The sequence below is a fragment of the Esox lucius genome, chromosome 2 (assembly GCF_011004845.1).
Source record: "Esox lucius isolate fEsoLuc1 chromosome 2, fEsoLuc1.pri, whole genome shotgun sequence".
NCBI classification, from domain to species: Eukaryota; Metazoa; Chordata; class Actinopteri; order Esociformes; family Esocidae; genus Esox; species Esox lucius.
In genome coordinates, this window is record NC_047570.1 from 32157685 (window position 1) to 32185195 (window position 27511).

The 27511-nt window shown below is 44.8% G+C and overlaps 1 protein-coding gene across 14 annotated transcripts in view; it reads left to right on the plus strand.

Moving 5' to 3' along the window:
- Positions 1 to 355: 355 nt before the first annotated feature.
- neo1a (neogenin 1a) overlaps positions 356 to 27511 on the plus strand; it is a 148988-nt gene continuing 121832 nt past the window's right edge. For 4 of the 14 annotated variants that reach the window (XM_034296672.1, XM_034296676.1, XM_029124700.2 and 1 more), the window contains exon 1: positions 357 to 1025. In XM_034296672.1, coding sequence (XP_034152563.1) covers positions 935 to 1025 — 91 coding nt within the window. In that variant the 5' untranslated portion in view covers positions 357 to 934. Of the gene's footprint in view, positions 1026 to 27511 lie in introns of all 14 variants that reach the window. The other 10 variants (XM_034296655.1, XM_034296669.1, XM_034296665.1 and 7 more) reach the window with 5 other exon arrangements.

Below are 27511 nucleotides of genomic sequence, written 5' to 3' on the forward strand. Positions count from 1 at the left end.
TTATTTACATTTTCAGTATGGATTAAAAGATTTGACTACACATAGGCCTAGAATAAACATTAATAACGAATATATAACTAGGTGTATAGCCACATATTTTTATTAAAGTATTAAAGTATACCCTTACAAGACCAAAACAAGTCCAATACAACATTATATGTTGAAAATACATCTAACCCATATTTCTTACTGTAGTTTAGCAAGGTAACTAGTATATATCTCACCATTTTGTAACTAACGGATGTAAATCACGGGTTCTACAGTTTCCTTATTTTTTATGTAATGGCACTTTTATTTGCACAATCCACAGATACAATTTACAGGTATTTAGCCGTTTTCTGATCAAATACCCAATCCATAGTTTACGTTTTGCCAACATAGCCCGGCTCAAGCCTACGTCAACAATCCTGAATTCCGTCCGAATCCACGCCCTGTTTTCCGGGGGCCCACATAGAATTCCACCCCTTCCACGCTGCTATTACGTTCCGTTCGCGAGCTGGAGCTGGCTGCGGTGTCGTTTTCTCCAGTCAGTCGGACCTTGATAAATCTTTTCAACTGTCCTTGTTCTCGTGTTTACGATTTAGATTGTAGTTGCAATACCTTGCGTTCGTGCGTGGGCGTCGATTACGCAGTTTTCCGGCTGCATTGGCTCTGAAGCTATGGATTGACTTCAGTTTTCCTTCAACCCCTCCACCAAGTTGAGAAAACATTCTAACCTGCGGTCTCTCCATACTTCGAGCTCACGAGCCAGCTACATGTTTCCTCCGGCCAGTTTGAAAAGTAGCTGGTTCCAGATGTTTTTAAATATTTCATAGGTCATACATTACACTTCTTCGTTTGTCTCAGGAGTGTATCGAAGGAGGTGGCAAAGGATTTAAAACACAGGTCTTCTCCGGGGTACTTGAAGCCTGCAAACATTTATTTTTGAAAAGTGATGGCCGAGCGGGGAGCACGGTTGCTCCTCTCTCTCCTCTGTCTCACCTTTCTTTACCCAGCGAACACCGTGTCAAGACATGCCGACAAAGGTAAGCGTTACACTACCTTATTCATTGTCTCCTTGGATACTTTGTTCGTGTTAATTTGTAACATGGTTTCGGCGTTTGTTTGATATTTTAATGGTTTGCGTTTACAACAACAGCTCGAGCTAGTATGTCCGGAATGCACCAGCAACAGACATGGTGCATTGACTTGTAGCTTCTAGACATCTGCAGGCTAAGCAAGCTAATTAGTCAGCTGTATTTCGGTTTTGTAGATTATTGGAGTAGCCTACCTTTCAGACCACAAGATAAACATAGGTGGTAGAATACAAAAATAAAACGAAATTATTTAGTCGTATGTTTTTTTTAACATTTAGCTGTGATTTTAAAATAGGTAATAGATTTTTGTGGATTTTCATTCCAATGATTTGATTTATTCTACAGGTATCATTGTCATGCGCAGCCAGACTTGTCTTATGCCCAGGTAGAGCTACTGTACACGCGTGGAAATATTTGCCTATGTTTATATTTGTCTTGTCTATGCAACGCGAAATCTCATTTGTTTCATTGTATTAACAGTTAGGTTCAGGTCGCGATCTTTTTTCCCCTCAATACCGTTACAGTCACGTAATTGCAACGGATGGCGACAATCCAGCTCTATAACCACGAACTAATGACTCTCATTTGGGCTTACTGTCAAGCCATAAGCTAGCATCATCAGTCCGCGAGACATCTCATTACCTGCGCGTCAATACATGTTTAGCTGATGGATAAACAGTAGACATTCGCAATTTACCTACTAATCTTTTTCTTAATTGGCTACAGTCGAGAGTTGCCAACTACAATAAGATTTTATTTAATTCTCATGGGCACTCACTTTTGCGGTGTTTTCAACTTCATTCGTTTGGTTTCGGTGCTTTTCATTCTACAGTGGAATGTTGATGATCTAATAATAAACAGAGGTAATGTCTTGACCTCATGTTTCCTGCTTTATAATAGGGAATCTGATCTGCATTCCAAGGACTGAGTGACTGAGAGAAATGTTACGTAGCTATTGAATTTTATATTCGCGGCACATGTTGACGTGCAGGGACACAAGCCTGTCTATATCACTGGATTGAATTGAGCAAACTCTCACACACAAGATTTCTATGACTGAGTGTATTTACTTTTTAACCCTTTGCCAACTGTGTGTAGACTCCAAAGTAATAGGCAGTTCGTTGAGTTGCCTGTATACTGCGATCAGTCTGTATACTGTATACTTCTTAAAATTTAAATCCCGTGGTACAGTGTGTGACATTGTTTTTGATGGCAAAAATGTAGGCCAGGTCTGTTTTAACAGTTCGTTTTGTTGGTCGGCTTCCCTCAGTTGAAAGAATGCATGTGAAGGGAACCAGAGTCCTTGGTGGAGTGATGGGCCTCTGCTGGCTATTGGGCTCTCTTGCGTGAGGAGGCTGATGAAAGAGCCTCTCCTGCATGAAAAGCGTTCTGCAGTAGTGAAGTGAAGGGGAGTGGAAAAAAAAACCTAGGCTTTGCTGGAGATCAGTACAAAAGGGAGAGATGGGGGTAGGGTGGAATGGGCCCAACTCTGTCTGGAAAGTAATAAAACCAGGAGATTAAGGGGAGCAGGGAGTTCCTTTGGGAGCTCTGATTGATTCCAGAGAATTGGACTGAGACCTACACACGGGAGAGAGTCTCAAATTACTAATTGTGGGGTCCCCCTTTCTGAAAATATCTGTTTATTCGAAACACATTTTTGAGGTCTTATGTCGTTTGAGAGTAGGACCACAGCCAGATCTTGTCTTTGTCGAAGTTGTAGGTTTAGCTTAAAGGCGTTCAAAAGAGAAAATGTTGTTCCGTTGCGGCCCCCTCTGGAAACTGCCATACAGTTTTGCCTTTTTTTGTTCCCCCTCTAAATTCGAACTTCACCCACGCTTAGTTGAGTTCTTCAGCATAGCTGGCATCTTATGGCTTCTCATAAGTTCTAACGGTAAACCGGTCTTTGTAAACAGCACCTCTGTCCTCCTGTTGGAGGAGTGTAAAATCCATTTACGTTCCATCTTATCTCTGTAATCCTGCAGGGAGGGAATTGTGTGCTGATTGTCTCCCTGTGGACAATGCAAATAACTTGCTGAAATGTGTAAACATTTGGCAACCCCCTCTGCTTCCACAAACCAGTCTCAAGGGTTCTATCCCCTTTCAGACCACCTCAGCAGCAGGCCTACAGCAGATGGCCTACTTACTTTAAAAACAACACCAATTTTCTTTGGCACTCCAAGGATTGTTCTGAACTTGAGGCTAAACAGCTAAGTTTAACTCCACCTTCCTCCGTTCACGCTGCCAGTGTTCATAGGAGTTGAAACCATGTGAATTATTTATTGGTCACTTTTGTTGATTAGCTGCTCGAAAGACCCTTGAGATGGTCAGCGGACGATTTCCCATTAGTTTCCACTGTCATGTTGTGTCTCAAATTTCTATTTCAGATTTTTATTGAACACTGAGAAAACAGTCAGGTAATGGAACAGAAATGGTTTCTTCTCGTTAGATGAAAAACAACAACACACAAACAGAAATGAAGAACCAACCCTGTTTTATCCTTTCTAAAACTACAGAAGTTGAAGTCTGAAGACTGTAATGCTATTATTTTTAATGATTTTTTCCCCCTAAAATGCTTTGTGGATTTTGGTAAAAATAGCTGTAGAACATCAACAGTCCATCACAATATTTTACAATATGTACTTGTGTATTTTAAGCAAATACATTCTAATTTCAATGTCAAACCCACTTCTGTTGTGCTTGGCCCAAAGAGCTACATTGTTTTTTGGTTGATTTTATGTTCAGCAGGTGCATTGATCAGATGACCACTGAATTAGTTGGTTTTTAAAGGAATGAGGGGTGATGAAAGTGTCAAGTTTAAGGGTGCTTTGCAATTAGTTCTAGTCATTAGTAGCGTACAGCTGAAGTTAATGAAAATTAACTGAAATTAAGGTCAATGGCAGTCTCTGGACTTCAAAGCCATGGAAAACCTGTGGTTTAAATTGAAGCTGCTTTCAGTCTGGAGATATGACATCATGATCTGGGAGGGCTGTACGGAGGGATTATGATCCATACAAATGTTTTCTTACTTAATAAACAGCTTGTTGCTGTTATTTTCGTGTAGTGAGCATTTACGATATCTTATTGGAGGACGTGGAGAGCAGTGGGATGAATTCCAACCCACACGGCAGCAGCACATGGTCACATAAGGGAACGGTCCAGACCTTTGGAGCATCCTGGGCCTGGTATGTTTCCTCACAACTGTATATCATGCTGTTTACTGATTATTTATTTATAGGTTGCAATTGCTGTAAGTCCTAATGACCTCTATCCATGGAGAGTAGGATAATTGCACGTTTTGCCAAGTCTTTGATTTGTCTGCTTCTTTAAAGTGTGACTGCACCCGCTACTTGCTCATTAAGAAATGTAGCAGCCTTGACGTGCAATTGTGCATTTCACGCAGAACTAGTGTTACTGGTGCGATGTGAGGACCAACCAAATGGTGACAAACTACGGCAATAACCGCTAACTTTGATAATGATCTAATTCAAATCTAGTGGACCTTATGCTACAAAAACTACTGTACAACACCAGTAAATAGAACATCTGTGCTGGACTTTTTGCTTGGTCTCCAAGGCGATTTCTTAAGTGTGAGGCTAGCCACAAAACTTTTATTGCCTTCAAATCAAGTCAAGATGCCCAAATGAATGTAAAGAGTGTAATCATGCCAAAATGTCTTCTGTATTATCCCAAATAGACCTGGTCTATTCGCCCTTTTTGCTAATTGCCCAATTTGGAAATTGGATGTTGTAAATAGTACCCAAATTATATCGTAATTGAGTGAATAGGCGATTGGGTGCTGATCGTAAGTCTTTGATTTCTATGCTTTTCTTATGTGATTGTTTCCACCATTGAGGACAGATGTCCTGAGGACAGTCAAGGTTTAAACACATTTATTTTTCTTATTACATTCACTCTGGGACATCATCAATTGATCTAACAGACATTCCTCAGCCAGCACAGGTCTCTTAGTAGTGCCTACATTTTTAAATATAGCCGCTAGGGTTAGATAAGAGGTATTGTATTTTAAGTTGTTGCTTTTTACCCGCAGTCATTGGTAGGATTGAGATGATTGTCAATGCCTTAAACTGCACTGCCATAAAAATGTAGCATCAGGCAGTCTTGACTGAAGGTCCCCCGATCAACAGTGCCACTGAAATAATACTCCCCTTGGAAGTACTGCATTGTTTATTCCCATTAAAAAAGAAAATGGCGGCCAAATGTTTCTTTCGCTTGAGCGTCTCCTGTACTGTACTGAACCCAGGCATGTACGTCTTGGAACACTCTGACAATACATTTTGGATGTCTTTGTGATAGCCCTCTTCCAAGAGAGGCCTGCTATGTGATTTTCCCCCCACTTACTTGGAGAATATATTTGTTTCTCCTCAGAATGTGCCCCATGTCACCCAGCTGAATGTGCGTTTCTTTCAATGGATGTGGTGGACTGTGGGACCGTTGGGGGGCGGGGGGCCTGTGAGTGGAGAGAAACCAGGCTTTCCTATACTCTGAGGCCCCAGACCAGATCACTGACATGGCTTGCTTCACCCCTGCTGAGATGAAAGGGCTCCTCTGTCTGAGCCGTGGTCTGGTTCTATCAGTGTTGTGGCACAGTACAGAGTGAAACATGGCTGGAGCACCGTACTCCATCTTCCTTTGCTCTGAGGTTGCCGCCTCTAGCTCTGGATGGCTGACAATGCCCTTTCGAATTCCTACGAGCTAAGGGTTTCGCTCCAAAGGCAAACCGTAGTCCTAATTACTTGAGGGTGTGGTAGAAAATTCCATGTCTCTTCTGCCTTGCTATTGGAGCTACAATTCTCTGAGAACATTTCAATGATCAAACAGTTATTTATTGCTTTTTTCTTTTCTTTGTTTTTACACCATTGTTAGTTATTTTGCATTATGTAACCTTGCTTGAAATCACCTCCTACATTACGCTGAAAATCTGCAGGTACTGCAGGAGTATGTCCCAAATAGACATCAAGCTGAGCTACTTATTTAATTGACTAAATTCAATTGGTACAGGTTGGTTAAAAAAAACAACTGGCCAACCACCAACAAGATGCTTTGGGCTATTCTGCTGGCTTCAGTCTTTCTTGCTTATTGTTTCTTGTGGAAGTAGTAGACTTAAGTGGGACATTGTCCGCGAATGGCTATTGAAACCAAATAAGGCAACACTGAAATGCTAATCGCTCATGTTGGTGCACTGTCTGTTTATAGATAAAGGGGAGAATCCACCCCCCCTTTCGCACAGATCTCACAAGAACATGCATTGGGCCGCATTAAATCTCCCGGGAAATTGTTGGAATAACAAACATTAGCCTTGCAGCACATGCATTCGCGTTCAGTAATCTAGGTGTTATGCAAGACAGCAGCCACTATGAGGGATGGAAGTGTGGCGTAATGTCCTTCATTGTTTGTGAAGACTCGGGGAGAGCCAAGCATCCCTGCGCCCCATTCAGTAAACAAAGCACGACAGGGTACTGCCAAACGACCGCTGTAAACGGCAGTTATGTGCGCACTAACGTGAGCTGCACCCCTTTGCCATCGTTGGCATCGGGTTGTTTCTTGTCCCTCCTCGCTGCGCATTTGCGCCCAAACCTCAGAAGGAACTGGTATTGTGACCGTCCCAAAGCCTTCCTTCTGTAGGTCTTGCGAGGACATTTTGCTAATTTTTTTTCCACAAACCTTTGTGCCCTGTCCGAGCTCCCGCCGTGGCGTCCCCTGCCAACGATGGCAGCTGCAGAGGATTATGACACATACAAGCTGTGCTAGTCAGTGAGGCTCTAACAAGACACTAGGCCCTATTTTACAGGTAGACCATTAACAGCTACACTCAATAGGAAGAGAACATTTGATAGTTCGCTGCTTTCTGCTCTGCAAGCTCCGGAGGGGGCCTGGAAATCTGACCTTGAAGTTTCAAGGAACCCCTTGTCTCTCTAGAGAATAAAAAATATGTTGAGTTGGGGGGTCTGTTGTGTGTGTTGTTCAAAATGTCTTGTGTTATGATGCTTCTTTGTGTTGGAGGTACTAATGGCTCACTGAGTGCTTGTTTTGAAGGGCTACAGTTACCGTTCTGTAATGTTATGCTCCATTTTGCGCTAAAAGTAAGCTGTCTGAAAAGTTAGGGCTTCAATGAAAGATGTTTCCCTGGCAATTGTTTATCGTCACTTTCACAATTTAATATCATCTTTTTTTTTCTTGTTCATTTTAGTCTAATCAGTTGTATCTCTGGAGAACTTGTAATACCTTTTTTAAGGTTCTAAATCTCTTTGTTGGCAGCGAGCCCCTCTTCATAAATTGCAGACTGTAATTTTCTCCTGGAAACTATGATTAATAACCTTAATTGGATTCCACTATACCTTCTGGAGTTCTCAACCCGCAGCCCACTGACGTAAATCTATCTTCTGCTGTTGGATGCCATCCAAGTTTTGAAGAATTGGCTTGAATGGTGAATGGCTTAATACTGGAGTTTAAGTGAGATCATAAATGTTATATGCATCAAACTGAATTAGTTGTATTTAAAAATATATACATTTTACTCCCCCCATTTATATTTTTGGTCATGGTCATTTTCTAATTTGGCGTGTGTAATTTGAACCGAGTTACCCGTGACCCACTTTGTCAGAATTTGTTTGATGGGTTTGCTGGCTTCTCCGGTTCTAAACAATACAAGGGCAGCACTGCAAGTGACCTAGTTCTCTGGCCAAATTACCTCTTATTGTTTTTCTCTGAATCCTCCGTCTTCGCCTGAACACCCGAAACACCAGTCATACCCGGTGGTGATCGGCTTAATATGTTCCCCCTCCAACCCGCACCGCGCATTCCGCCAACTCAAAGAAGCACTTCATACACTAAAATGGCGTGGGACAGTCAGGTTGTCACAGAGGGAGGATTGTGAGGCTTGATGGAGTAGACTGCATGCCACCGTCTTTTGCCTGGCTTGTGGCTTTTGGCAGCTTGGGGAATGAACAGATGGGCGTGTGCCTGTGTGTATGAATGGCGCTTGCGAATCAACAGCGGTTCCGTCAACAAGGTTCAGAATTGCAGGCCCTTAAATGACTTGTTCAGCCGAAGGGGGTGGCACCGAAATCGGCGATCTGCGTTTTGGTGCCCTAGTCCACTTTCCCTCCAAATGCCGCAACGACCAGTTAGTAGTGTCCTATTGCAGCCCCTGATGGGGTCAGTAAAGTCAAACATCAGGGTTTACTGCCACAATTAGCTTGCGGACATCCGACCCTCCAGAGGGTGTCGCTGAAATACAATGAGACAAATGCTTTACCAGCCCTGGGGACGGTGTTCGGTCAATACAACTGGCTCTGACACACTTCGGTGTTCAACCCATGTGTGGTGCCCTCAACAACTTGATCTATTCTGCCTCTCGGAAGGACACTTTCAACACACAGAATGGCTCCCATAGTCGGCAAAGCAAAGAGAGGGAAAAGGCACGCTTTAATTGTAACACTTTAATTATACCAGCCTTTTTAATAGGAGAGGCCTTTTTTGAGACGAAATTATAGATTTGCAGACAGCTGCGAATGACAAATGAGAGAGATTGTTAGTTGTGTGGTTTAGGCATGTTGCTTTCAGGCTGCTCTTAAAGGGCTTTGATTTCTAAAAGTGTGTGTGTGTGTGTGTGTGTGTGTGTGTGTGTGTGTGTGTGTGTGTGTGTGTGTGTGTGTGTGTGTGTGTGTGTGTGTGTGTGTGTGTGTGTGTGTGTGTGTGTGTGTGTGTGTGTGTGTGTGTGTGTGTGTGTGTGTGTGTGTGTGTGTGTGTGTGTGTGTGTGTGTGTGTGTGTGTGTGTGACAAACATGAAACTTTCTGAAATTCTGTCGAATGTGGCGGGGGTTCACACTCTAGAGGTTAGGTCAACTTTTGACTCTGCTTTGGTATCTCCGTTCACCTGCCTAAGCGGACTCCCCTTGCTCTTGTCTAAGTATAGTGTATTTTAAATTCTTAATGAGTTGCTGTGAATTTGGCCAGTGGGCCCGGGACAGTTCCCGTCTGAAGTAGTAATGCTTTCTTTCAGTAGTTTTATTTATTTACTGTTTTACAAGTAAAGGACTGGTTTGCCTAGTCTTTGTAGTATAATTTCATCTCAACCACCACTCATTTTGGCTGCAGTGGGTGTCAATTTATTTTTACTTTTGCAAGAGGGCACCAGAAATTGCGAATGCAATTGCCAAGGATCTTTGCAGCATTTTCACATAAGATTGTATTTCGGTACTAAATGCCATCTGCATCCAGAAGGCTGCCACGACACAAACAACATTACAATTGAAAAGGATTGAAAGAGCCTACTCGAGTTACTTATGGTGATCTTATTTATCTGTTTAGTTGCAGATACTCATAAAGCCTTGTTTATGTCCTGGTGAGGATAAAGCAAACTAGTAAATAAATAAATAAATACCGCAATATTGTCCAAACAATACCATGAATCTGTCATCAGTCCTTGAGCGATGCAGCTGACCCTTATTATTCCATGGCTATGGCTGTATATATAGTATCTCACAAAAGTGAATACACCCCTCACATTTTTGTATATATTTGATTATATCTTTTCATGTGACAACACTGAAGAAATGTCACTTTGCTACAATGTAAAGTAGTGAGTGTACAGCTTGTATAACAATGCAAATTTGCTGTCCCCTTCAAAATAACTCAACACACAGCCAATAATGTCTAAACCGCTGGCAACTTAAGTGAGTACAACCCTAAGTGAAAATGTCAAAATTGGGCCAAAAGTGTCAACATTTTGTGTGGCCATTTTCCAGCACTGCCTTAACCCTGCCTTAAAGAGGACTTCACAGGTTGCCACTGAAGTCCTCTTCCAATCCTCCATGACGACATCACAGAGCTGGTGGATGTTAGAGACCTTGTGCGCCCCCACCTTCTGTTTGAGGATGCCCTACATGTTGGCATTCATGGTTCCCTCAATGAACTGTAGCTCCCCAGTGCCAGCAGCACTCATGCAGCCCCAGACCATGACACTCCCACCACCATGCTTGGCTGTAGGCAAGACACACTTGTCTTTGTACTCCTCACTTGGTTGCTGCCACACACGCTTGACACCATCTGAACCAAATACGTTTATCTAGGTCTCATCAGACCACTGGACATGGTTCCAGTAATCCATGTCCTTAGTCTGCTTGTCTTCAGAAAACTGTCTGGGGGGCTTTCTTGTGCATCATCTTTAGAAGAGGCTTCCTTCTGGGACGACAGCCATGCAGACCAATTTGATGCAATGTGCAGCGTATGGTCTGAGCACTGACAGGCTGACCCCCCCCACCCCTTCAACCTCTGCAGCAACTTTTTTGGTCGACCATGGCGAGGCCTGTTCTGAGTGGAACCTGTCCTGTTAAACCGTTGTATGGTCTTGGCCACCGTGCTGCAACTCAGTTTCAGGGTCTTGGCAGTCTTCTTATGGCCTAGGTCATCTTTATGTAGAGCAACAATTCTTTTTTCAGATCCTCAGAGAGTTTTTTGCCATGAGGTGCCATGTTGAACTTCCAGTGACCAGTATGAGGGAGTTTGAGAGCGATAACAACAAATGTAACACGCCTGCTCCCCATTCACACCTGAGACCTTGTAACACTAACGAGTCACATGACACCGGGGTGGGAAAATGGCTAATTAGGCACAATTTGTACATTTTCACTTAGGGGTGTACTCACTTCTGTTGCCAGCGGTTTAGACGTTAATGGCTGTGTGTTGTGTTATTTTGAGGGGACAGCAAATTTACAGTTATACACGCTGTACACTCACTACTTTACATTGTAGCCAAGTGTTGTCACATCAGCAGATATAATCAAATGTTTGCAAGGGGTGTACTCACTTTTGTGAGATACTTTATATAAACCTATTCTGTCATAATATGGTAAAATGTGTTTTTATTATTTACATGCATCATGAGTGATTATTACCCCTAAGTTCTCTTTCCATTCAGATTTCTTTAATAAAAATTCCAACAACATCTTGGTATAATATAATAGCATTTCATTTACACACTGGGACACATGGAGCTGCAGCATGGGAGGTCTAGTCAACTGGTGAACTGTTGGAATCATGGAAAAACTAAACGTTTAAATAAAACAAAAAGGTTGAAGAGTCGTCTCGTTTTCCTTAACCTTCAGGGTTTAGTTGGGAATTGTTTTGCTGCCATGGTGACCGACCAACTCCTCCTGGTTTTCTTGAGTATATCAACTCATGTTTTTGTGGGCGAATCCACACCAAAATTAGTTTTTTGAATGGTGCAGCGCAAGGATAGAGGTTCTTTTGTGTCTTCGGGAGCTCCCCTTGGCTTGTTGTGCCATCGGCTGCAGGGGCTTTTTACTGTGTTACTGGAGCTTGTGTTTCTTCAACATTGAGCTTGGCTTAAACTAACAGGTCAAGAGTGCCGTTGGAAAGGGCTGAATGGCCGTCTCACTCTGCGTGTTTAACGTGCTGTGCTGATGTAATGCCATTGGCAGATTATCACTCATTTGGGGACTTTTCAGAAATGGTTGAATGTCTTTGCCCTCCGAAGGCAATAATGGGCTCTACTGTATTAATGCACCGATTGTGGTTATTATTGGGCTGGGTAACTCAAGATGTGAACTCACTGTCATGCATGAAAATGTACAGCTTCGAATGAGGCACTGGCTCTTTGTATTGCCATAATAGAAAATGCTTGGTTCTTAATGGATTAAGGAGACAAGTCTCAACTGATTCCTCTAGCTTTGTTTACAGTGAGAGGCCCCCCTGGGTCAGGAATGTTAAGGTTGAGGTTTCAAAGGCATTTTCTTTGAGGTGGCATCAAGACTGTGTGGACATACTACAACTCCCAGGGGGCTATGCACCTGAGCGCGGGGCTGAAATGAAGATACCGGCTTGTTTTGCTCTATTTGAATTAGCCCCTTATTGGCCCGCCGTACTGTTTTGGTCTTTGTTTGAAGGTCTGGGTGTTCTGTCTACTCGACAGCCCTGATGTGACTGGTGGATTTAGTCGGTTGTTAGATGATATTCCCCGTGGCGGGTTAGGGATTTTTTTCCCTTTTGCCTCTATGTCCAAAACAGCCAAGTAACTCAGAAGCACGTCTTGGTTGAGAATCACCTTTTATTCGCCAAGTGCATTTACTCGTACTGAGAATCTTCCTTAGTGCAAAGGTGCTGTATTAGTCCCTTTGGGAAGCATTATAGATCCTGGCCACGGCATCTGGGAGAGAAATCTGAAGAGCTGTATCTAAATACAGACGTGACCTTCCGCTGTTGGTTAAAGGGAGGAGAAGGAGGGGTAAGGAGAGCGCGGAAAGGGGAGGGGCCAAAGGTCTGCAGAAGTGAGCCGGTTTCCTCAGCCTGAAGGTTACGAGCAACACGGTGATGAAAACCAGCTGCCTGGGGGTCCCTCAGCCTCTTTAAACCTTAACCCCTGACCTCTGACCCCGTCCTCATGACAGGTCATTTATTGACAGGGGGCACAGTGATGTACACAAAATGGAGAAGGAGAGCGCTCTGCGGGAACACCTGCAGAATGGCAGCAGCATTCCGACACTGCGTGGGCCTTGAGACACAGATGTTATATGAGCCCACGGGACACGTCAGGATTGGAGGAGGACTGTGTGTGTGTGTGTGTGTGTGTGTGTGTGTGTGTGTGTGTGTGTGTGTGTGTGTGTGTGTGTGTGTGTGTGTGTGTGTGTGTGGGTGTGTGGGTGTGTGTGTGTGTGGGTGTGTGGGTGTGTGGGTGTGTGGGTGTGTGGGGGTGGGGGTGGGGGTGTGTGTGTGTGTGTGTGTGTGTGTGTGTGTGTGTGTGGGGGTGGGGGTGGGGGTGGGGGTGGGGGTGGGTGGGTGGGCAGTTGATGGTGGAGCCGCCCAGCTGTTACCCAACATCCTTAACTAGGCCTCCCATCATGAAGGCAGGAGGAAGTGTTAGTGAAATACATACACACACACACACCGAGGTAATTACCTTGGCAACAGCTCCCAAGGCAACGCCCTCTGTGTAAATACATTAATGGAGTCCGTAAATGCAACGCAAAACGGAAGAGGTCAAAAATGATTTACAAAGAATTGTCTAAACTTTGAGACACGCTGTTGGCAGACATCTGTTTTTATGATCCAAAAGGAGGCTGTTCGCTGCGCCCACAGAGGGCCAGAGACTGTGGCGCCCAGACTGTCACACTGACCTGAGGCTGTGTGTGCGCACCAGTGTCTTCATGCTCTTTTCCAGACCCCACTGAACCACATTAGAACTGTTTGACGGCGCTGGCTTGTTTGGATATGTATGTATGTATGTATGTACTGTGCAAACCACAAATGGATTGGTCAATGGATGGAAACTAGCTAAATAGATTATCCGCTCTGGGGCCGCTTTCGTACTCCATTTACCTAGAGAGGCCTAAATTAGTCCTGAGTGCATAAGCATGTCATTCAACCTTTCAGGACACCTGCTGTACAAATGTTTGGAAAAGAAGTGCGCACGGGTGTAAACGTGCACACTTTCCGTTTTTGCTTTGGCAACCGCTTGGAATTGAATGAATGAAAACACACTCGGAATGATGTCTTGTGTGAGAGAGCTTCCGAGTGCGTTTGGCTGTTTTCTGTTACATGTGTTAGCATATTCATGGTTTACACACATTTTAAGACCTCACCACTTTTCAGTGGACCCGTGGTGTTCTCACCATTTTCCCCAGGTATTCTTCCTTTTCATTTTCAGACACACAATTGATGGCATTTTATGCTTTAATTTAGTTGGTCCCAAATGTGTTTCAAAGCAAAACTCGGGATACAGTACAGTAACAGAAAACAATGGGGAACCAATGCTTTTCATAGATGGGGGAGAGGATATTTTTTTGGAAGGGCAGTGGGCTGGATTCAAACCCATGCTGCACCAGTACATGTGCCCATTGAACCCCCTATTCAGCCTCTTTCATTTGCCCTCATTATAGTCTGACTGGGTCATAGGGTGTGTAGGTTTGCCCGCTAGCTGGGTGCTATTTTTTTTTTGCAGAAAAGACATAATGATGAAGTGCTGTGGTCACTCTTCCCCTTTCAACCCAAAATCAGTGCCCCCCCCCCCCCCAGACCCCACAGTGCCGCTGCATTCTTGGCTTGGTGGGGCAGTGTCTCCAGGCCAGGGCGACATCATGCACCCCCATCAGCCCACCACCCCTAGTTGGGTCACAGGTTCAAGTGCTCCCCGTGGGGTTAGGCCCGGGATACATGGTGACTGTACGCCGGCCCCCATGCTGACTATGGTGGTAATTAATTTGTAATGAGAAAGAAATTGCCTGGCCGCAAACCAGCTAGTCCTAAGCACTTGTTACCCCTCCCTGTCTCCCTTGCTGTCTCCCTGTCTCCCTCGCTGTCTCCCTCCCTCGCTGTCTCTCTGTCTGTTTCTATGTGGGAGAAAGGGAATAGATAGCCTCTCTAAAGTCATCCCTGGCGGAGGGTCTGAGGAGAAACATTCCTCACATGCTTGTCTCCGGGGGTGGCGGAGGGTTTGATGGGCTGTTTTACCATAGTCCCCCCACGTACACACGCTACTTTATTAGACTTTAGACGCTCTGTTATTCAGGAGTGGTACCGCCCTGTGGGGAAATCTCACGCCTTGTTAGTTGTGTCAAGGGACTTGTGAGATGGGGCACTCAAGTTTTGCTCGGTACTGACAAAAATTGGGTAAACATGTAGATGTTTTAGTATAATAATAAAATATTCTCCACTGTTTATCCATTCACATCCATCTTTTGCGTCTGGCATATTGCTATTAGCTTACACCAAACAGTGTTTCGTTGTTGCGTGACAAAGGGGAAGCGAAGGATGCCTCAGCCCATCCAGTGCAACTTAATTAAAACCACTTCCGTGTGTTTTCCGTGGTTTCTGGTCAGCGTTGTGGCAGTCTGCATTGATAAGATTTCCTGAGGGGAAACAATCCTGTGAAATGCAGGAAGCCATTAGGAGGCTAGGGCCTCACATCTTTCCCCACTGAGTCAATAGTAACAGAGCCCCTGTGAATGAGCCGGGCTCTAGTCATAATAAAGGAAGGAAATTAACTGTTCTCACACAGGAGAAAGCAGTATGGTTAATCTGTTGACAATTGACCAAAGTGGGTTGGGAGCAAAATCAAGAGAAGGGGTTCCGTGCTCTTGGGGAGGTAATTAGAACATATCTTTTGGTAAAAAGACAAAAAAAACAGTACTTCTCTTTATAAGATGTTTTCTTTTTCTTTTATTTTACCCCTTAAACATTGGTCTTTCTATTTATAGTCTAGTGAGCTGAGTTACTCAATGTGCGAAAGGTTACAATATGTAAGTGCAACCAACAACTCCGTTCAGGTGCGTGGTGTTGCCTGCATTTCACAGGAACGTACTGTTTACCTTGCTGCCTGGCTACAACATCCTCCTTTTTCCCCTCTGGTATTTTTACACTCCTGAAGCATTACAAAAGTGTTTTTTGTTCAGCCTTCACTGTGTCACAGCCTTCTGTGTTACTGCGCCTAATGCAGTGAAAAAAGTGTTTGTGATTGACGTGCGAGCGTGTTTGAATGAAGGTCTTCCTTTCAGCCCATGAACTGTAAAGCTTTTGTTACCACTCAGTGTTAACTAGCTAAACACTGCCGGAACTTCTGGGATCTGAGTTGCATCCTGAGGTGATGGATCAGAGAATATCTAGCGCACATATGTGGGCTAAATCTAATTGATATTTAGCTCTGCCCAGCTTAAATCTAGCGGTAAGCAGATTTGTGTTGAGGATTTTACAGATTAAGTCCAGGAGTTCAATCTCTCCTGCTCCTGCTATCCTCTCATTATCCCAAACGTCCTCTCAACCTGGGATTTACTAGCATATGATGAGGAAACAAGGAAACATGAAACAATAAATTCAAAGCAAAGCCTCTTTCTAGGGAAATTAGATGCAGGCCTGGCATTGTCAGTTACTTCAGTCCGTATTTCAAGAGATTGGTTTTGGGTCCTGATTGCAACTCCTTCAGCCCTTCAGACTAGAGATTCATCAACATATGTAAGTGAATAAGTCAAGGTAAACCCATTCTAATGGAATCACAGGACTTAACCCGTACAACGAAATGTATGGCTTTCTGCCTCAATGGAGGTAGAAATGGCTTTGCTACGGCCATCCGATGACCTGTTAGGCTGGACCGTGGTCAGGACGAAAGGTCCAGTTTCAACGCTCCCCTGTTTGTTCACAGCTGTAAGTCATCCCCATGCAGTCACCTAATTTTAGGTGTTGCTAAGTGATTTCGCATCAAATATTTTATAGGGCCCTTGTGAGCCACAACTGCCACCCCCGATCACAAATCTGTCTACCCCTTTGGCGTCCTGGCTCCTATTTGAATTTCAATTGGCTCTGGATGTATTGTTGCATGGGTGTGTGTTTATGTGAAGGGGCAGGGGTTAGGAGCCTAGGAGCTGGTGTGTGTGCCTGTGCAACATTCAGCGTGACCAATGGGTGGCTCATTTAGGGCTTGTCGGTGTGTTCTCAGGGGGCACATGGGTTTAACTGCTGCCCGCAGGGCGAACCCGGCCTCTATTCTTCACACACATCCCCCCCACCCCCAACTAGCCTTAGAACACAGTCAGCACAATCAATAACCCCCACATCTAATTTTTTTTCTTTCTCTCTTCTCCACTCTCTTGGCCTGGTACCCCCTGGTTTCCATTTATCAACGGTGCGTTTGATGTCGCTTCATCATTCTCTGTCCACAGCCCAACACCACACTTTGTATAATTCTACACAGTGAAAATATGATTTGCCCCTCCGAGTTGCTGGGAAGCCTTAAGGCTTTCCCAAGCATTAAGGAACCGTCCTTATTTGGTAAATATCCTTCCGACAATGTATAATTAATTTATTTTTCCAGATGGGTGTCGTGTGGTCACAGTTCATCGGGTTTCCCAGTTGCCTACGGTGTCGAGAGTCTGATGTTCTTCATTTCAAATCCATTTCCATTGTTCACTCTCAGATCTGTGGTTCGCCCCGTAGGTTGTCGTAGGGCCACATGATTCCACGAAAAGCAGATCATATGCCGTAGCCTAGATGGTGAAGGAGGAATTCACAGAGCAAACAAATCAAGACCACTCTATTCTGAGAAACTATTATTTGCACATTCTTCGGGAACCCAAGCTGCTACACAAGCAACGATGTTGAAGAATGGGTTCATAACCACTGCTGTTATTACCGGAGACCGGGCACTAATATAGAAAGTCTGTCGATATCAATTGCATTTAGAAATGTGATATTTGTATTTTTAAAATGTGTAGGTAAAGTAATAAACAAATGGCTCTTTTTCTTTCTGCATTTTTTTTGTTCTGGCCAGTGTAATGGTAAATTTCAGTCAGCTTGAAAAAAGGAGAACTAGAACTTTGAGTACTTGAGTATTCATTTTTGCATAGAAATTCAACATTGAAGTGAATTGACCTGAAATAATGTTACTAAATACAAGTAAAACACCAATCTAGAATATAAATACCATGACATTTTATATTGGTAATCTTTTTGCCGGGCCGCGTAAGCAGAGCCGGCCAAGAAGAGCAAATGTCTCTTACTGATTGACTGACTGACTGACTACCCCTTGTTAAATAGCGTAGTGGTTAACGAAGTGGACCTGAGAACTATAGGTCCCGAGTTCGTATCTCCTCGCAGGCGATGCAAAGTACACATTATGAGTTATTCCGTATAGATGGGATCTTCGCTGGCTAAAACCTCCATTGACTACATTATAGTAAGCCTGAAATAAAACAGTTTACGGTTATAGTGCGACTGTTTCTGTACGCATCCGTGCATGCGTTTTGGGTCAGGATAGACACACATTTGCTGGCTACAACATAGCCTACAGTAGTTATGTTACAGTGAGCCTTAACTAAAAGTGTATACGGTTATATTGTGACTGTTTTTGGCTTCAGTCTCGCTAGAAATTGCTCAATTCTTATGATTATTCCTAAGAAATTTGTTGATTCCAGTAAGCTTATTACTGGCTACTAAGCTGTTCAAATGGCCAGTGGCAAAAGCTAACAGTTCATAGATGCTATTTGTGGTGGAGGTAAACAGTAAGAAACGTTAGTCTAACTGTATCAATATCATTCACGAATGGCCAATTAGCTGTTAAAACTCCCAGGCTATACTGACACCCGTCGAACGTGGAGGTCTGTGCTGTAGTGGTTAGCGGCACAGCCTTTCACGTGGGCGACCCAGGTTTGAATCTCAAGAGGGAAATAATGTCTATTGCGGTCCGGCTGAACTAGGGTTGCCTGGTTTCTTGAAAAAAAATTGTTTTACATGGTTGTGTGTGGTTTTTATGTGACATGCTCCTTCACAGCGGTTTGTCATTTATGTTTATCAATCAGAGACAATAGTGGTCTGTTGGTCCAATAACAAAGGACCAGCACATGTCCTGTTAGCAAGTTGATGACCGTTCACCAATTCGAGGGAATTGGCTAACCAGACATATAGCTCCTTTGTTATTGGACCAACACAACACTATTGTGAATGTTTACGGAAACGTTAAGTAACGTTAAGTTACTGACTGAAATGATCTGGCTACTAAATGCTACATCAATTTAGGCAGATTTTTTTATCAAAATGAGTTTGCGAATGTTGTGCTGAACACTGTAGCATATATTTTGGCTAGCTAGCTAGGTTCTTGAGTGTTCATCAAAGAAGTCACTTATTATGCCAACATCATAAGAGAATACCAGTGACTCAGAGTGTTATCAAGCAGGGCTCAGATAAAAAAATTAATAAAAAATACTACTTGAATGTCCAAATAGTCAAGCAAGAATATATTATTTACACTATAAAATCATGTCCAATGCACATCCCTAGTAAAAACCCACATCCCATATCTCTAGTTTGTTTAAAACAGATGCTGCCTGATAAACTGTCACCTGAAGATGTTTCCTTGCCCCAAGTCTGTCGCAACACGATTAAGATTTATACTACAAATAACATGGCAGCGAACAGTGTCAGAGAGAGGGAGGGGAGTGGCACGCGGAGAGCGATACCTCCACAACCATTACGCGCACGCTGCTACCTTGAAGGCCATATTAGATCTCTTTCCACATACAGCACACATTCATTAATAATGGATAGAGCTCTCCCCCTCCTCTCCTTACCCCTCCCCCTACCACAGCCCTCTAAGGCGACGTTTCAACCGTCCCCCCCGCTGTACCTACCCATCCCCCCCCGTTATTCAGCTGTGGAAGTCGTCCCCGGCAGCCACGGCAGGTGTGCATAAATTACACAGACCCGGCCACACAGCCCGTAGAGGCGCCTGCCTAGGAATATGTGCGAACCGGCGCCGCTTATTTTGTTGTTTTCCTGGGCTTCCCTCGACCCGGCGGGGAGGTGCGAGAGACTGATGTCGCCCACGGCCCAGTCAGTTCCCCCGAAGGAAACCGCGGTGTCATTGGCCATTGGCTGACTTTATGTCAGCGTCTCAATGCAACGATACCGTCGCGCCTTGTGTTTTTTTAATCACTACGGCCGCACCGTGGGTATTATGAATGATTTGAGGGCTGTGGGAGGACAATGGGCTCGGCTCACTGCTTATCTCCGTGAGGGGACTTCCCTCTCGGCTGTTTGGCCTGCTCAGTATGTTGACATGGTTGTGATAGTCCACTAGCTGTCAGGGGATGGAGACCATCTTATTTACTCATCGACTGATGTCATTTGCCATTTACTTACTATATTAGCGGTGTCGTTATTGAAAGCAATTATAGCTCTGGAATCAGCCATTGATGTTTCCAAATGAATGAAATATACTCTATTTTGTCTTGTCATTCGACCGGGCCTTGTTCACTTTGACAGCTGCGGATCTGGGGTTGTTTACGACATTGTTGCAGGTGGCCTGCTTCTACATGTAAACAGCGTGTGACCCCCCCCCACACCCCCAGCGTCTTACTGGAGGGATCTGGACCCCTGGATTCTGCCTGTCCCATCAAATTGACTCTTCCTGCTGACATGTCCGGAAGAGTCGATTAGTTGAGGGAAAGCTAACGGGAGAATGTTTACTTGCCTGACTACCCAAGCGCCATGGCCTGACGTTGGTTTCTTTTCTGCGTAGAGTCTGGATTTGAGTGTTGTGAATGCTTGGACTGAAACATCAAACTAGCAAACGACAGGCCATTGGAAGATTTTAGCCTGAGTCAACTGTCATGTTAAAACCAACCACACGGCCAGAGCAGTTCGTTTTATATTTTCAAGCATAGTTTCCAGGATTTGTGTGCCCTGAAGAGTCTTCACTGTTGGGTCATGTCACAGTGCTGTTGCTTGTGGTGGGACTGACACCAATGTGGACTAATTTACAACCGTGCTTGACCTGTACATCATCCGCAGAGAGGAAGCAGATACCGTTAGATATCAGGGCTTGATCCGTGTGGGCAGAAGTAGCGTCGTCGGTCTCGAAGGTGGCATGGCTACGTTAAGCCGTTTTAAATGGTCCACTCTTAAGATTGTGCTTCTGAGACATTTGCCCATCACACAAAGCAGGGCAGATTTAGCATTTTGCCTGTGTGTTATGTGATACCAATATTATATTTTGAAGTAGAAAAAATATATTGGCCCGTGAAATGGCAATGCACACTAGGTTTGATTTGTTTGTGGCTGTGTGTGAACAGTTAAAAGCTGCTGTAAATAGACAGTTTCTACAGCCTAATGTTAGCTTGTAGAAACTTGGGACTAGCCTGCTAGCTAACAGCTATCGGTATGTAATAGTGTGGCCTCTATGGAGCCTTCTCCCCCCTCCCTGAGGCGATCCGTCTTCCTGTCGTCCCATTGATCCCTGGGCCTAATTAATATGGAGAAAAGGCTGTCGAGCCGCTGGTGGGAGGGGCCAGACTGTTTGATATTGCGGAGGTGTGTAAATAGAAGGTAAATCATTTATAAGGGAAGAAGAAACACTATCATGGAATGTTTTGTCTTTTCTCTTGCATGCCATAAATCAACGGACTATAGGCTTGTATACCAATGAAATAAATTCAGTTTTACATAATGTATGAGAAGGTTGTCTAAGGAAGTGGTTTACAGTAAGCTGGAGTGTTGTGAATGTGTGGCCGTTCATTTGCAGTGCATTTGTTTGACCTTGCACAGCTCATCTGCCCATTGATGACAAATCTTTTCAGATGCCAAACCAATGTAGCTACTGGAGAATCTCACTAACATAGACATTCAAATGGGTGTTGCTTGCCAGCTAGTTTGCATCGATCTAAACATATATATGACGTATATGTTCTCTCTGTTCTCACAAATGCTTGCTTTCAACGTGAGTGTTTTCAATGTTCAGGCTCCTAGTGGGTTTTGTTGGAGGCCTGTAAATAAAACAAGTTTCCGTCTTCGGCGCACTTCTGGGAACACGAATAAATATTTTGCTCTTATTAGATGTTGTGTTTTTAATTTGAGCTTCTTCATTTACATTCATATTGGATTTGTTGCGTGCCGTATGTACCATGTTGTCATGGGAGACCAGGCTAGTTGCTGTCAGAGGCAGCTGAGCCAATTTTGTATTTGCTTTTAACGTTGAGATAAGCAGAGGATGTGTTGCGCGTACCGCGTCAGTGGGCACTCCTCAAGCCGGACACCCTTCTTTTTCGTGTCCCACGTTGACTAGTGGCCTCCCTTAAGAAGAAAATCGTCTAGTTGTCACACGTGCGGTCCCCTTACTGGTCCATGGGTGTGGACAGACACACATACGTTGGTAGTGCAGGAGAATGAGAATGTGTTATTAACATTCCTTCTGGCTTCAGCTCATGCCCCCTCAAGCCCCCCCCCCCACCTCCCACCCATCCTGTGGAAGTGTTTTAGTAAATCAGGGGCATTGTTTGATGGGACTGAGGGAAGCAAAGGACTGTCCATTAATAAGCACTATGCCTAGTCAAGTGTTACAAAGAGCGGTGGAGCCGGGGGGGCGGTGGGGGTGCCCCCGAATCATTAAGCCTCGTTCACTTCCTACCGGCCCGAGCGGTCGAGCCACAGGTCGCCATGGCGACACCCTCAGATGGAGACTGGGGCCAGAGCAGGCGGCCATTAACAGCCCATTCCCTCGTAATTAATGACTATTCCACTGGCTCCGAATCAGCGGCCCCTGGAAAATGGACCTGGAACTCACACTTGCGAGATGCGAGCATCGTCTAGACAACAGAGAAAAGGGCAGTGGATGTGTTTGAGGAAGAGATTATGGAATGTTTTGTGCTGGATGGATTCTTCTCCCGCAAAATCACTCGCACACAGCCAGGATCATGTCTCAGAGGGCCGAGTGAGATGTTGCAAAACAGGAAGGCTGATGGATCTGAATGTGATTTATGGCAAAATGTCTTGATTCGCTGCCAGGAATATTTTGGTCCATTTGCATAACCATTCCTCCGCCTTGTAACACTCTGGTGTTACTCAAGGACAGCATGATGGACAGGAATAACTTAGTAAGCTGGAACTCCTTCTGCTAAAACACAGAGGACACACGCACGCACAGAGGGCATGCTCACACACACGCACACACATGCGCACAGAGGACACACGACACACAGATACACGTTCATGTACATAAGGGTAAGGTAGCCAAGTGGTCAAAAGAGCTCCTGAGACGACATGGTGGTCTGCCCTGGAGCAAGGTACCTAATGGCTGTCAATAATAGCTGATCTCTGGCATTGTCTCGGGAGGACCTGGCATATGCAAACTGAAAACATGTTTCCCTTTGACACAGCACATTTCTACTGTATGGATGTGTGGAAGAGGAAGTCCAGTATTTTACCACTCTGTGTCTGATACCTCTTCACTCTGTTTGGCAGAGTGGTCCCAGGTAATGTCTGCACTAATCAACTTATGAACGACAGCCACATAGTAAATATGAGGCAGACATTATTGGTTTCTAATCAAATCTGAGATCTGCTCACCCCGGGGGGGTTTCAGTCAGTCATAGCGAAAGGCTTTGAAGTCCTGGCAGACGATCCCTCCCCCTACCCTCCCCCTAGCCAGACAGAGGTTTCTCCCTTCATGCTCTCTCCCTCTGTCCTCCCGGTCTCTCTCCCTCTGTCCCCCCGGTCTCCCTCCCTATCTCTCTTTTCTGTCTATCCCCCTACCTCTCTCGCTCTCCCTCCCTACCTCTCACTCCTTCCCTCTCTCTTGTTGTCCCCCTCTCAGGCTCACAGACACACACACACACATAGACTGCATGCAATCAGTGCCACACAGACAAAGAGACACAGGAGCCTACAGTATCCATGCCCTGCCAGCCCATCCAACTAGAACAGTTCTAGAACAGTACTGCAGCCAGCCTGTTCTGCCTTCCCTCCGCCGTGCTGGTTTGTGGGCAGACCGACACAGCCTTTTGGATTATCAAGTAATTTCCTCACAGGTCAGGACTCAACGTAAAAAAAAAATGCCAGTGGCCCAGAGGGCCCAGTGGGTTTGAAACTTACTGGCCCCCAAAAAAATGTACTGCTGCTTTTTCTGAAGGTTTTCATTTATCAGTGTTAGAACATGTAACCTAATACTTTTGTTACTTAACATTTTTTTTTATCCATTATGAAATGCATTCCGGATATATAAAACAAAAAATATTTGTATATTTCTTTCATCACATTTCTAAAAATGAACTAAAAGATAACGGGCAACAAAATATTTGACCTTTAAACAAACACCAACTCATTCATCCCTGGGGTAACCGGGTGAATGGCTGGTCTGTCTTAGTAACTAGGTATGTGGTTGTTATAAGTCGTACAATCACCCAATGGGCCTCAGCATTTAAATTCCTGACCAGTACGGTCAAGGGGCCCTGAAGACAGACTGTCAGCCACCCGTTTGGCTGCCCTGCAGACCAGGTGCTGTTTGCTATTGGCATGGCAGGTCAGGGACTGTTTGCCATTGTCAACAGACGTTTGTCCGCTCTGGCCTGGAACGACAGACAAACACAGTGCGTCTGAGCTCCATCGAAGTCGAAACAGGTAAGTCATTTTTTTTTGCGCTGAGCTAAAAACGTTCACTTTCGTATGAACTCCGTTATCCTTCACTGCCTTCTTCAGTTGAGTGACTCGCGTGAGTTTTTAAAATGTTTTATTGATCAACAATACCAAACAGCCAAGCGTCACATCACAGCTCAACTCTTGACTGGCCAACAGTGCACGCACAGTGCTGCAAGGTAGTTATTTGTGTGTGTGGCACATTACGAAACAACTGGAGGATGTCATGTTTATAATGCAATTATATATGTTTTCTATTTTTAGTAGTTTTTGCAGTGGCCCAATGGGGACAGGGACTTGACTTCTTACTGGCCAGGGGCCAACGCGCCATCGTTACTGTCCAGCTCTGTGGGCACACATGGTTTATGGATTAAAGGGACATCCATGTTTTTAAAGTCCTTTCCCAACACTTTAACTCTAAAAAAGCAATCATTTGTTTCTGTTAGTTTGAACCTGAGTTAGTGTGTGTGTGTGGGAAACATCTTGGGCGTAGGTGTGCAGCTACAGTATGTGGGGTGATGGTACATGTTAGGCTGATTACCGTCATCTCGGCAGATGTTTTGTTGTCAGGGCAATATCCTCCTTACTCTTGTGGGAGTGAATTGAACCCATCCCTCGTCCCCGTTGTCCTTGGTTCTGCCGTTGTCTTTGGTTCTGCCGTTGTCCTTGGTTCTGCCGAGGTAGAGTGCATTGGGGGCATAGGTAGAACACGGGCAGGTGCAGGGGACGCAGGTGTAGTGTGTTGGGAAGGGGGGGGGCAGGTGTAGTGCGTGTCCCCTGAGAAACTCAGCTTTTAACATTTTTTAACATGACTCCTGCTGAAAATCTGCGTGTGATTTCTCTCTCCACTTCATGGCCTGTTGTGTCCCTCACACCGTTTCCCTCCACTGGTTAATGACTCATGCTGCCCTTCCATCGCATGTTTTATCTTCCTGCCATTTCTCCCTGGCTATGTTTCTCCACCCATTCAACCGCACCCCCCCCCCCCCCCCCCCCCCTTTTCAACCGCACCTCGTTTCCGCTCACTGGAAGTTAACTGCCTCTCACCTTGCATAGGTGCATGCGCTTCGGCTTGCCATCTACTCATCCATCACTCCCCACCTCCCTGACACCCTGTCTCTAACTGTACTCCTCTCCTTTGCCTCTCTCCGTCCACCCCACCTCCCTGACACCCTGTCTCTAACTGTACTCCTCTCCTTTGCCTCTCTCCGTCCACCCCACCTCCCTGACACCCTGTCTCTAACTACTCTCCTTCGCCTCTCTGTCCTCCCCACCTCTCATCCTGTCTTTTACTGTACTCCTCTCCTTCTCCTCTCTCCGTCCTCCCCACCTCTCATCCTGTCTTTTACTGTACTCCTCTCCTTTGCCTCTCTCTGTCCTCCCCACCCTTGCCCAAGGGACTCCATAAATATCATCTCATCCAGTGGAGCTGCTGACATGCAGCAAAGGGCTGGTGATAAATAATTCATCCGTCAGCGCTGGCTGGCTCCCCTGTTTAGGTATTCAGTGTTTGGGAGGAGGGAGGGCCGTCTGTGATACCAGCGATGAGTTGTGGATGAGACTTGGACCAGTGCGTCTTAGATAGGCCCTCGAATGGTCTCCCCATTACAGCTGCCCATCGCTACGGTTACCGCACACACACAAACGCACACCCAGATACAGGTACATTTCCTCTCCTTTATGAGGCTGTGGTACATGGCTAAAACCTCAGCACCTTTTTTGGTTGCTAAATGTTGTACTGCATTTTACCTTTTACATTTTTTACAAAATGTTGTGAACATTTCCCAAATCTAAGGTAACAGCACTTTATTTTGTGTTTATTTTTATGCATTACATTAGATTTTTATCGGGATTCAATACAACTTCCGCCAATGATCATTTCCATAAATGATCTGCTCTTGATTCATTTCCCCCCGAGGGCTAAAGGATAGGAGAAACGGTGTTGGTCAGTGTATCTGTTCTCTTACGTCATATGTTGTCTTTGATCGTATAGCTAGTTAGCTAGCCTTTTCATGCTTCTATTCCTGTCTGATTTAGATGAGTGTGACACCAACATGCTGATACAGGGCTGGTGTGGGCCTAAGGCAGGTTGTGTCAGTATCCGGCTTGGCTAGCCATGGTTGCTCCAAATCTGAGCGTATGTAGCTCTCCAGCCCGCTAACGTGGCATATTCCACCTCCGTCAAGCTAAATCATTACAAGGGCCTTACTACTCCAGATAACCTGAGAGTGTTTCTTCTCCACCCCTGCTGGTTACCTTTAACACCTGTCCAGCCTCCCTTTCTCCCGTGCCGACGCTGTACATGTTTTAGTGGATGATTTAACAAGACCGGTTAGATTGTGAGTGGCCATCAGGGGCTCTGAAAACCCTGTTTTCTAAGGCATCTTCTATCACTTATTGATGGTTGTTTTTGGGTTATTACTGACAATCATTGCTGCGCCTGTGTGCGCCTGCGTGTGCGTGCACACGCCTGGGGGTAGTTAGGGTAAGGGGGGGTGGGCGGTGGGCTGTGTACGGTGCTTATTTTGGTCTGGCCTTTCTACCGCACATGGCACTGTTCCAAAATCACAAGGAACACTGGGAGGGGGCACTAGAGGTGTGTCCAGGACCTCCTAAGGGCAACAGACAATACACCCCCCTCAAACAATCACAACGCCTCCTATGCTGTGCTTCTATTGATCCCCGCCGAGGTGTCGCTTTGTCAGATTGCTTTTAGGATTCAGATGACCACTGTAGACGAATGTGCCCCTGAATGCTCTAGAAACATCCCCGGTGTAGGGAAAAGAGAGGCTGATATCACTGGTGTCTTTTTCAGGCCCCCTCACCCCCCTTCCATCTCGGCCTAATGGATGCCTGGCCAGTCGTAGATTTGATTACCCTCAAGCCTGGAGTTCTAATTGTCTCTCTGTAACAAAGCCATTGTAAAATTAAAGCTGCAAGCAGCATTTAGCGGGTTTCAGCATTCAGCTACTACTCGCCAGTTTGCACTTTTTTTTTTTTTTTTTTTTTTTTTAAATAGGACACATCCAACTCATATCCATAGTTGTAAACAATATGGGATGCATGTATTTTTTTTTGCAAATGTGTTCCTTGGGAGGATTTGGAACTGTAAACCTTTTTTCAAGATTTTATCTCAAATGGATTGAGCGTTGAGAGCTTGCAAATGTGGAAGACTCTGTAGAGCTGCCGTGTGATCAACCAAAGGTTCCTAGCACTTGTTTTTGTCATCTCATGGTTGTCAACATATGTACCAAGTAGAATTATTATACCATTATGCATGTAAGGGTGCATATATATACATATATATATATATAAATATATAATATAATATATATATAATGCATGCATATGCAAAATCATGACCACACACAACTTCACTGGTCAATAGTGGCCATGTTTTTCAAAATACTGGCCTGGTTTATGTAATTTTGCAGACCATCATCCATAGATGCTAAATATGGAAGTATGTTAATATCAGCATTTGGTGCCATATGAGTTGCTTTTTA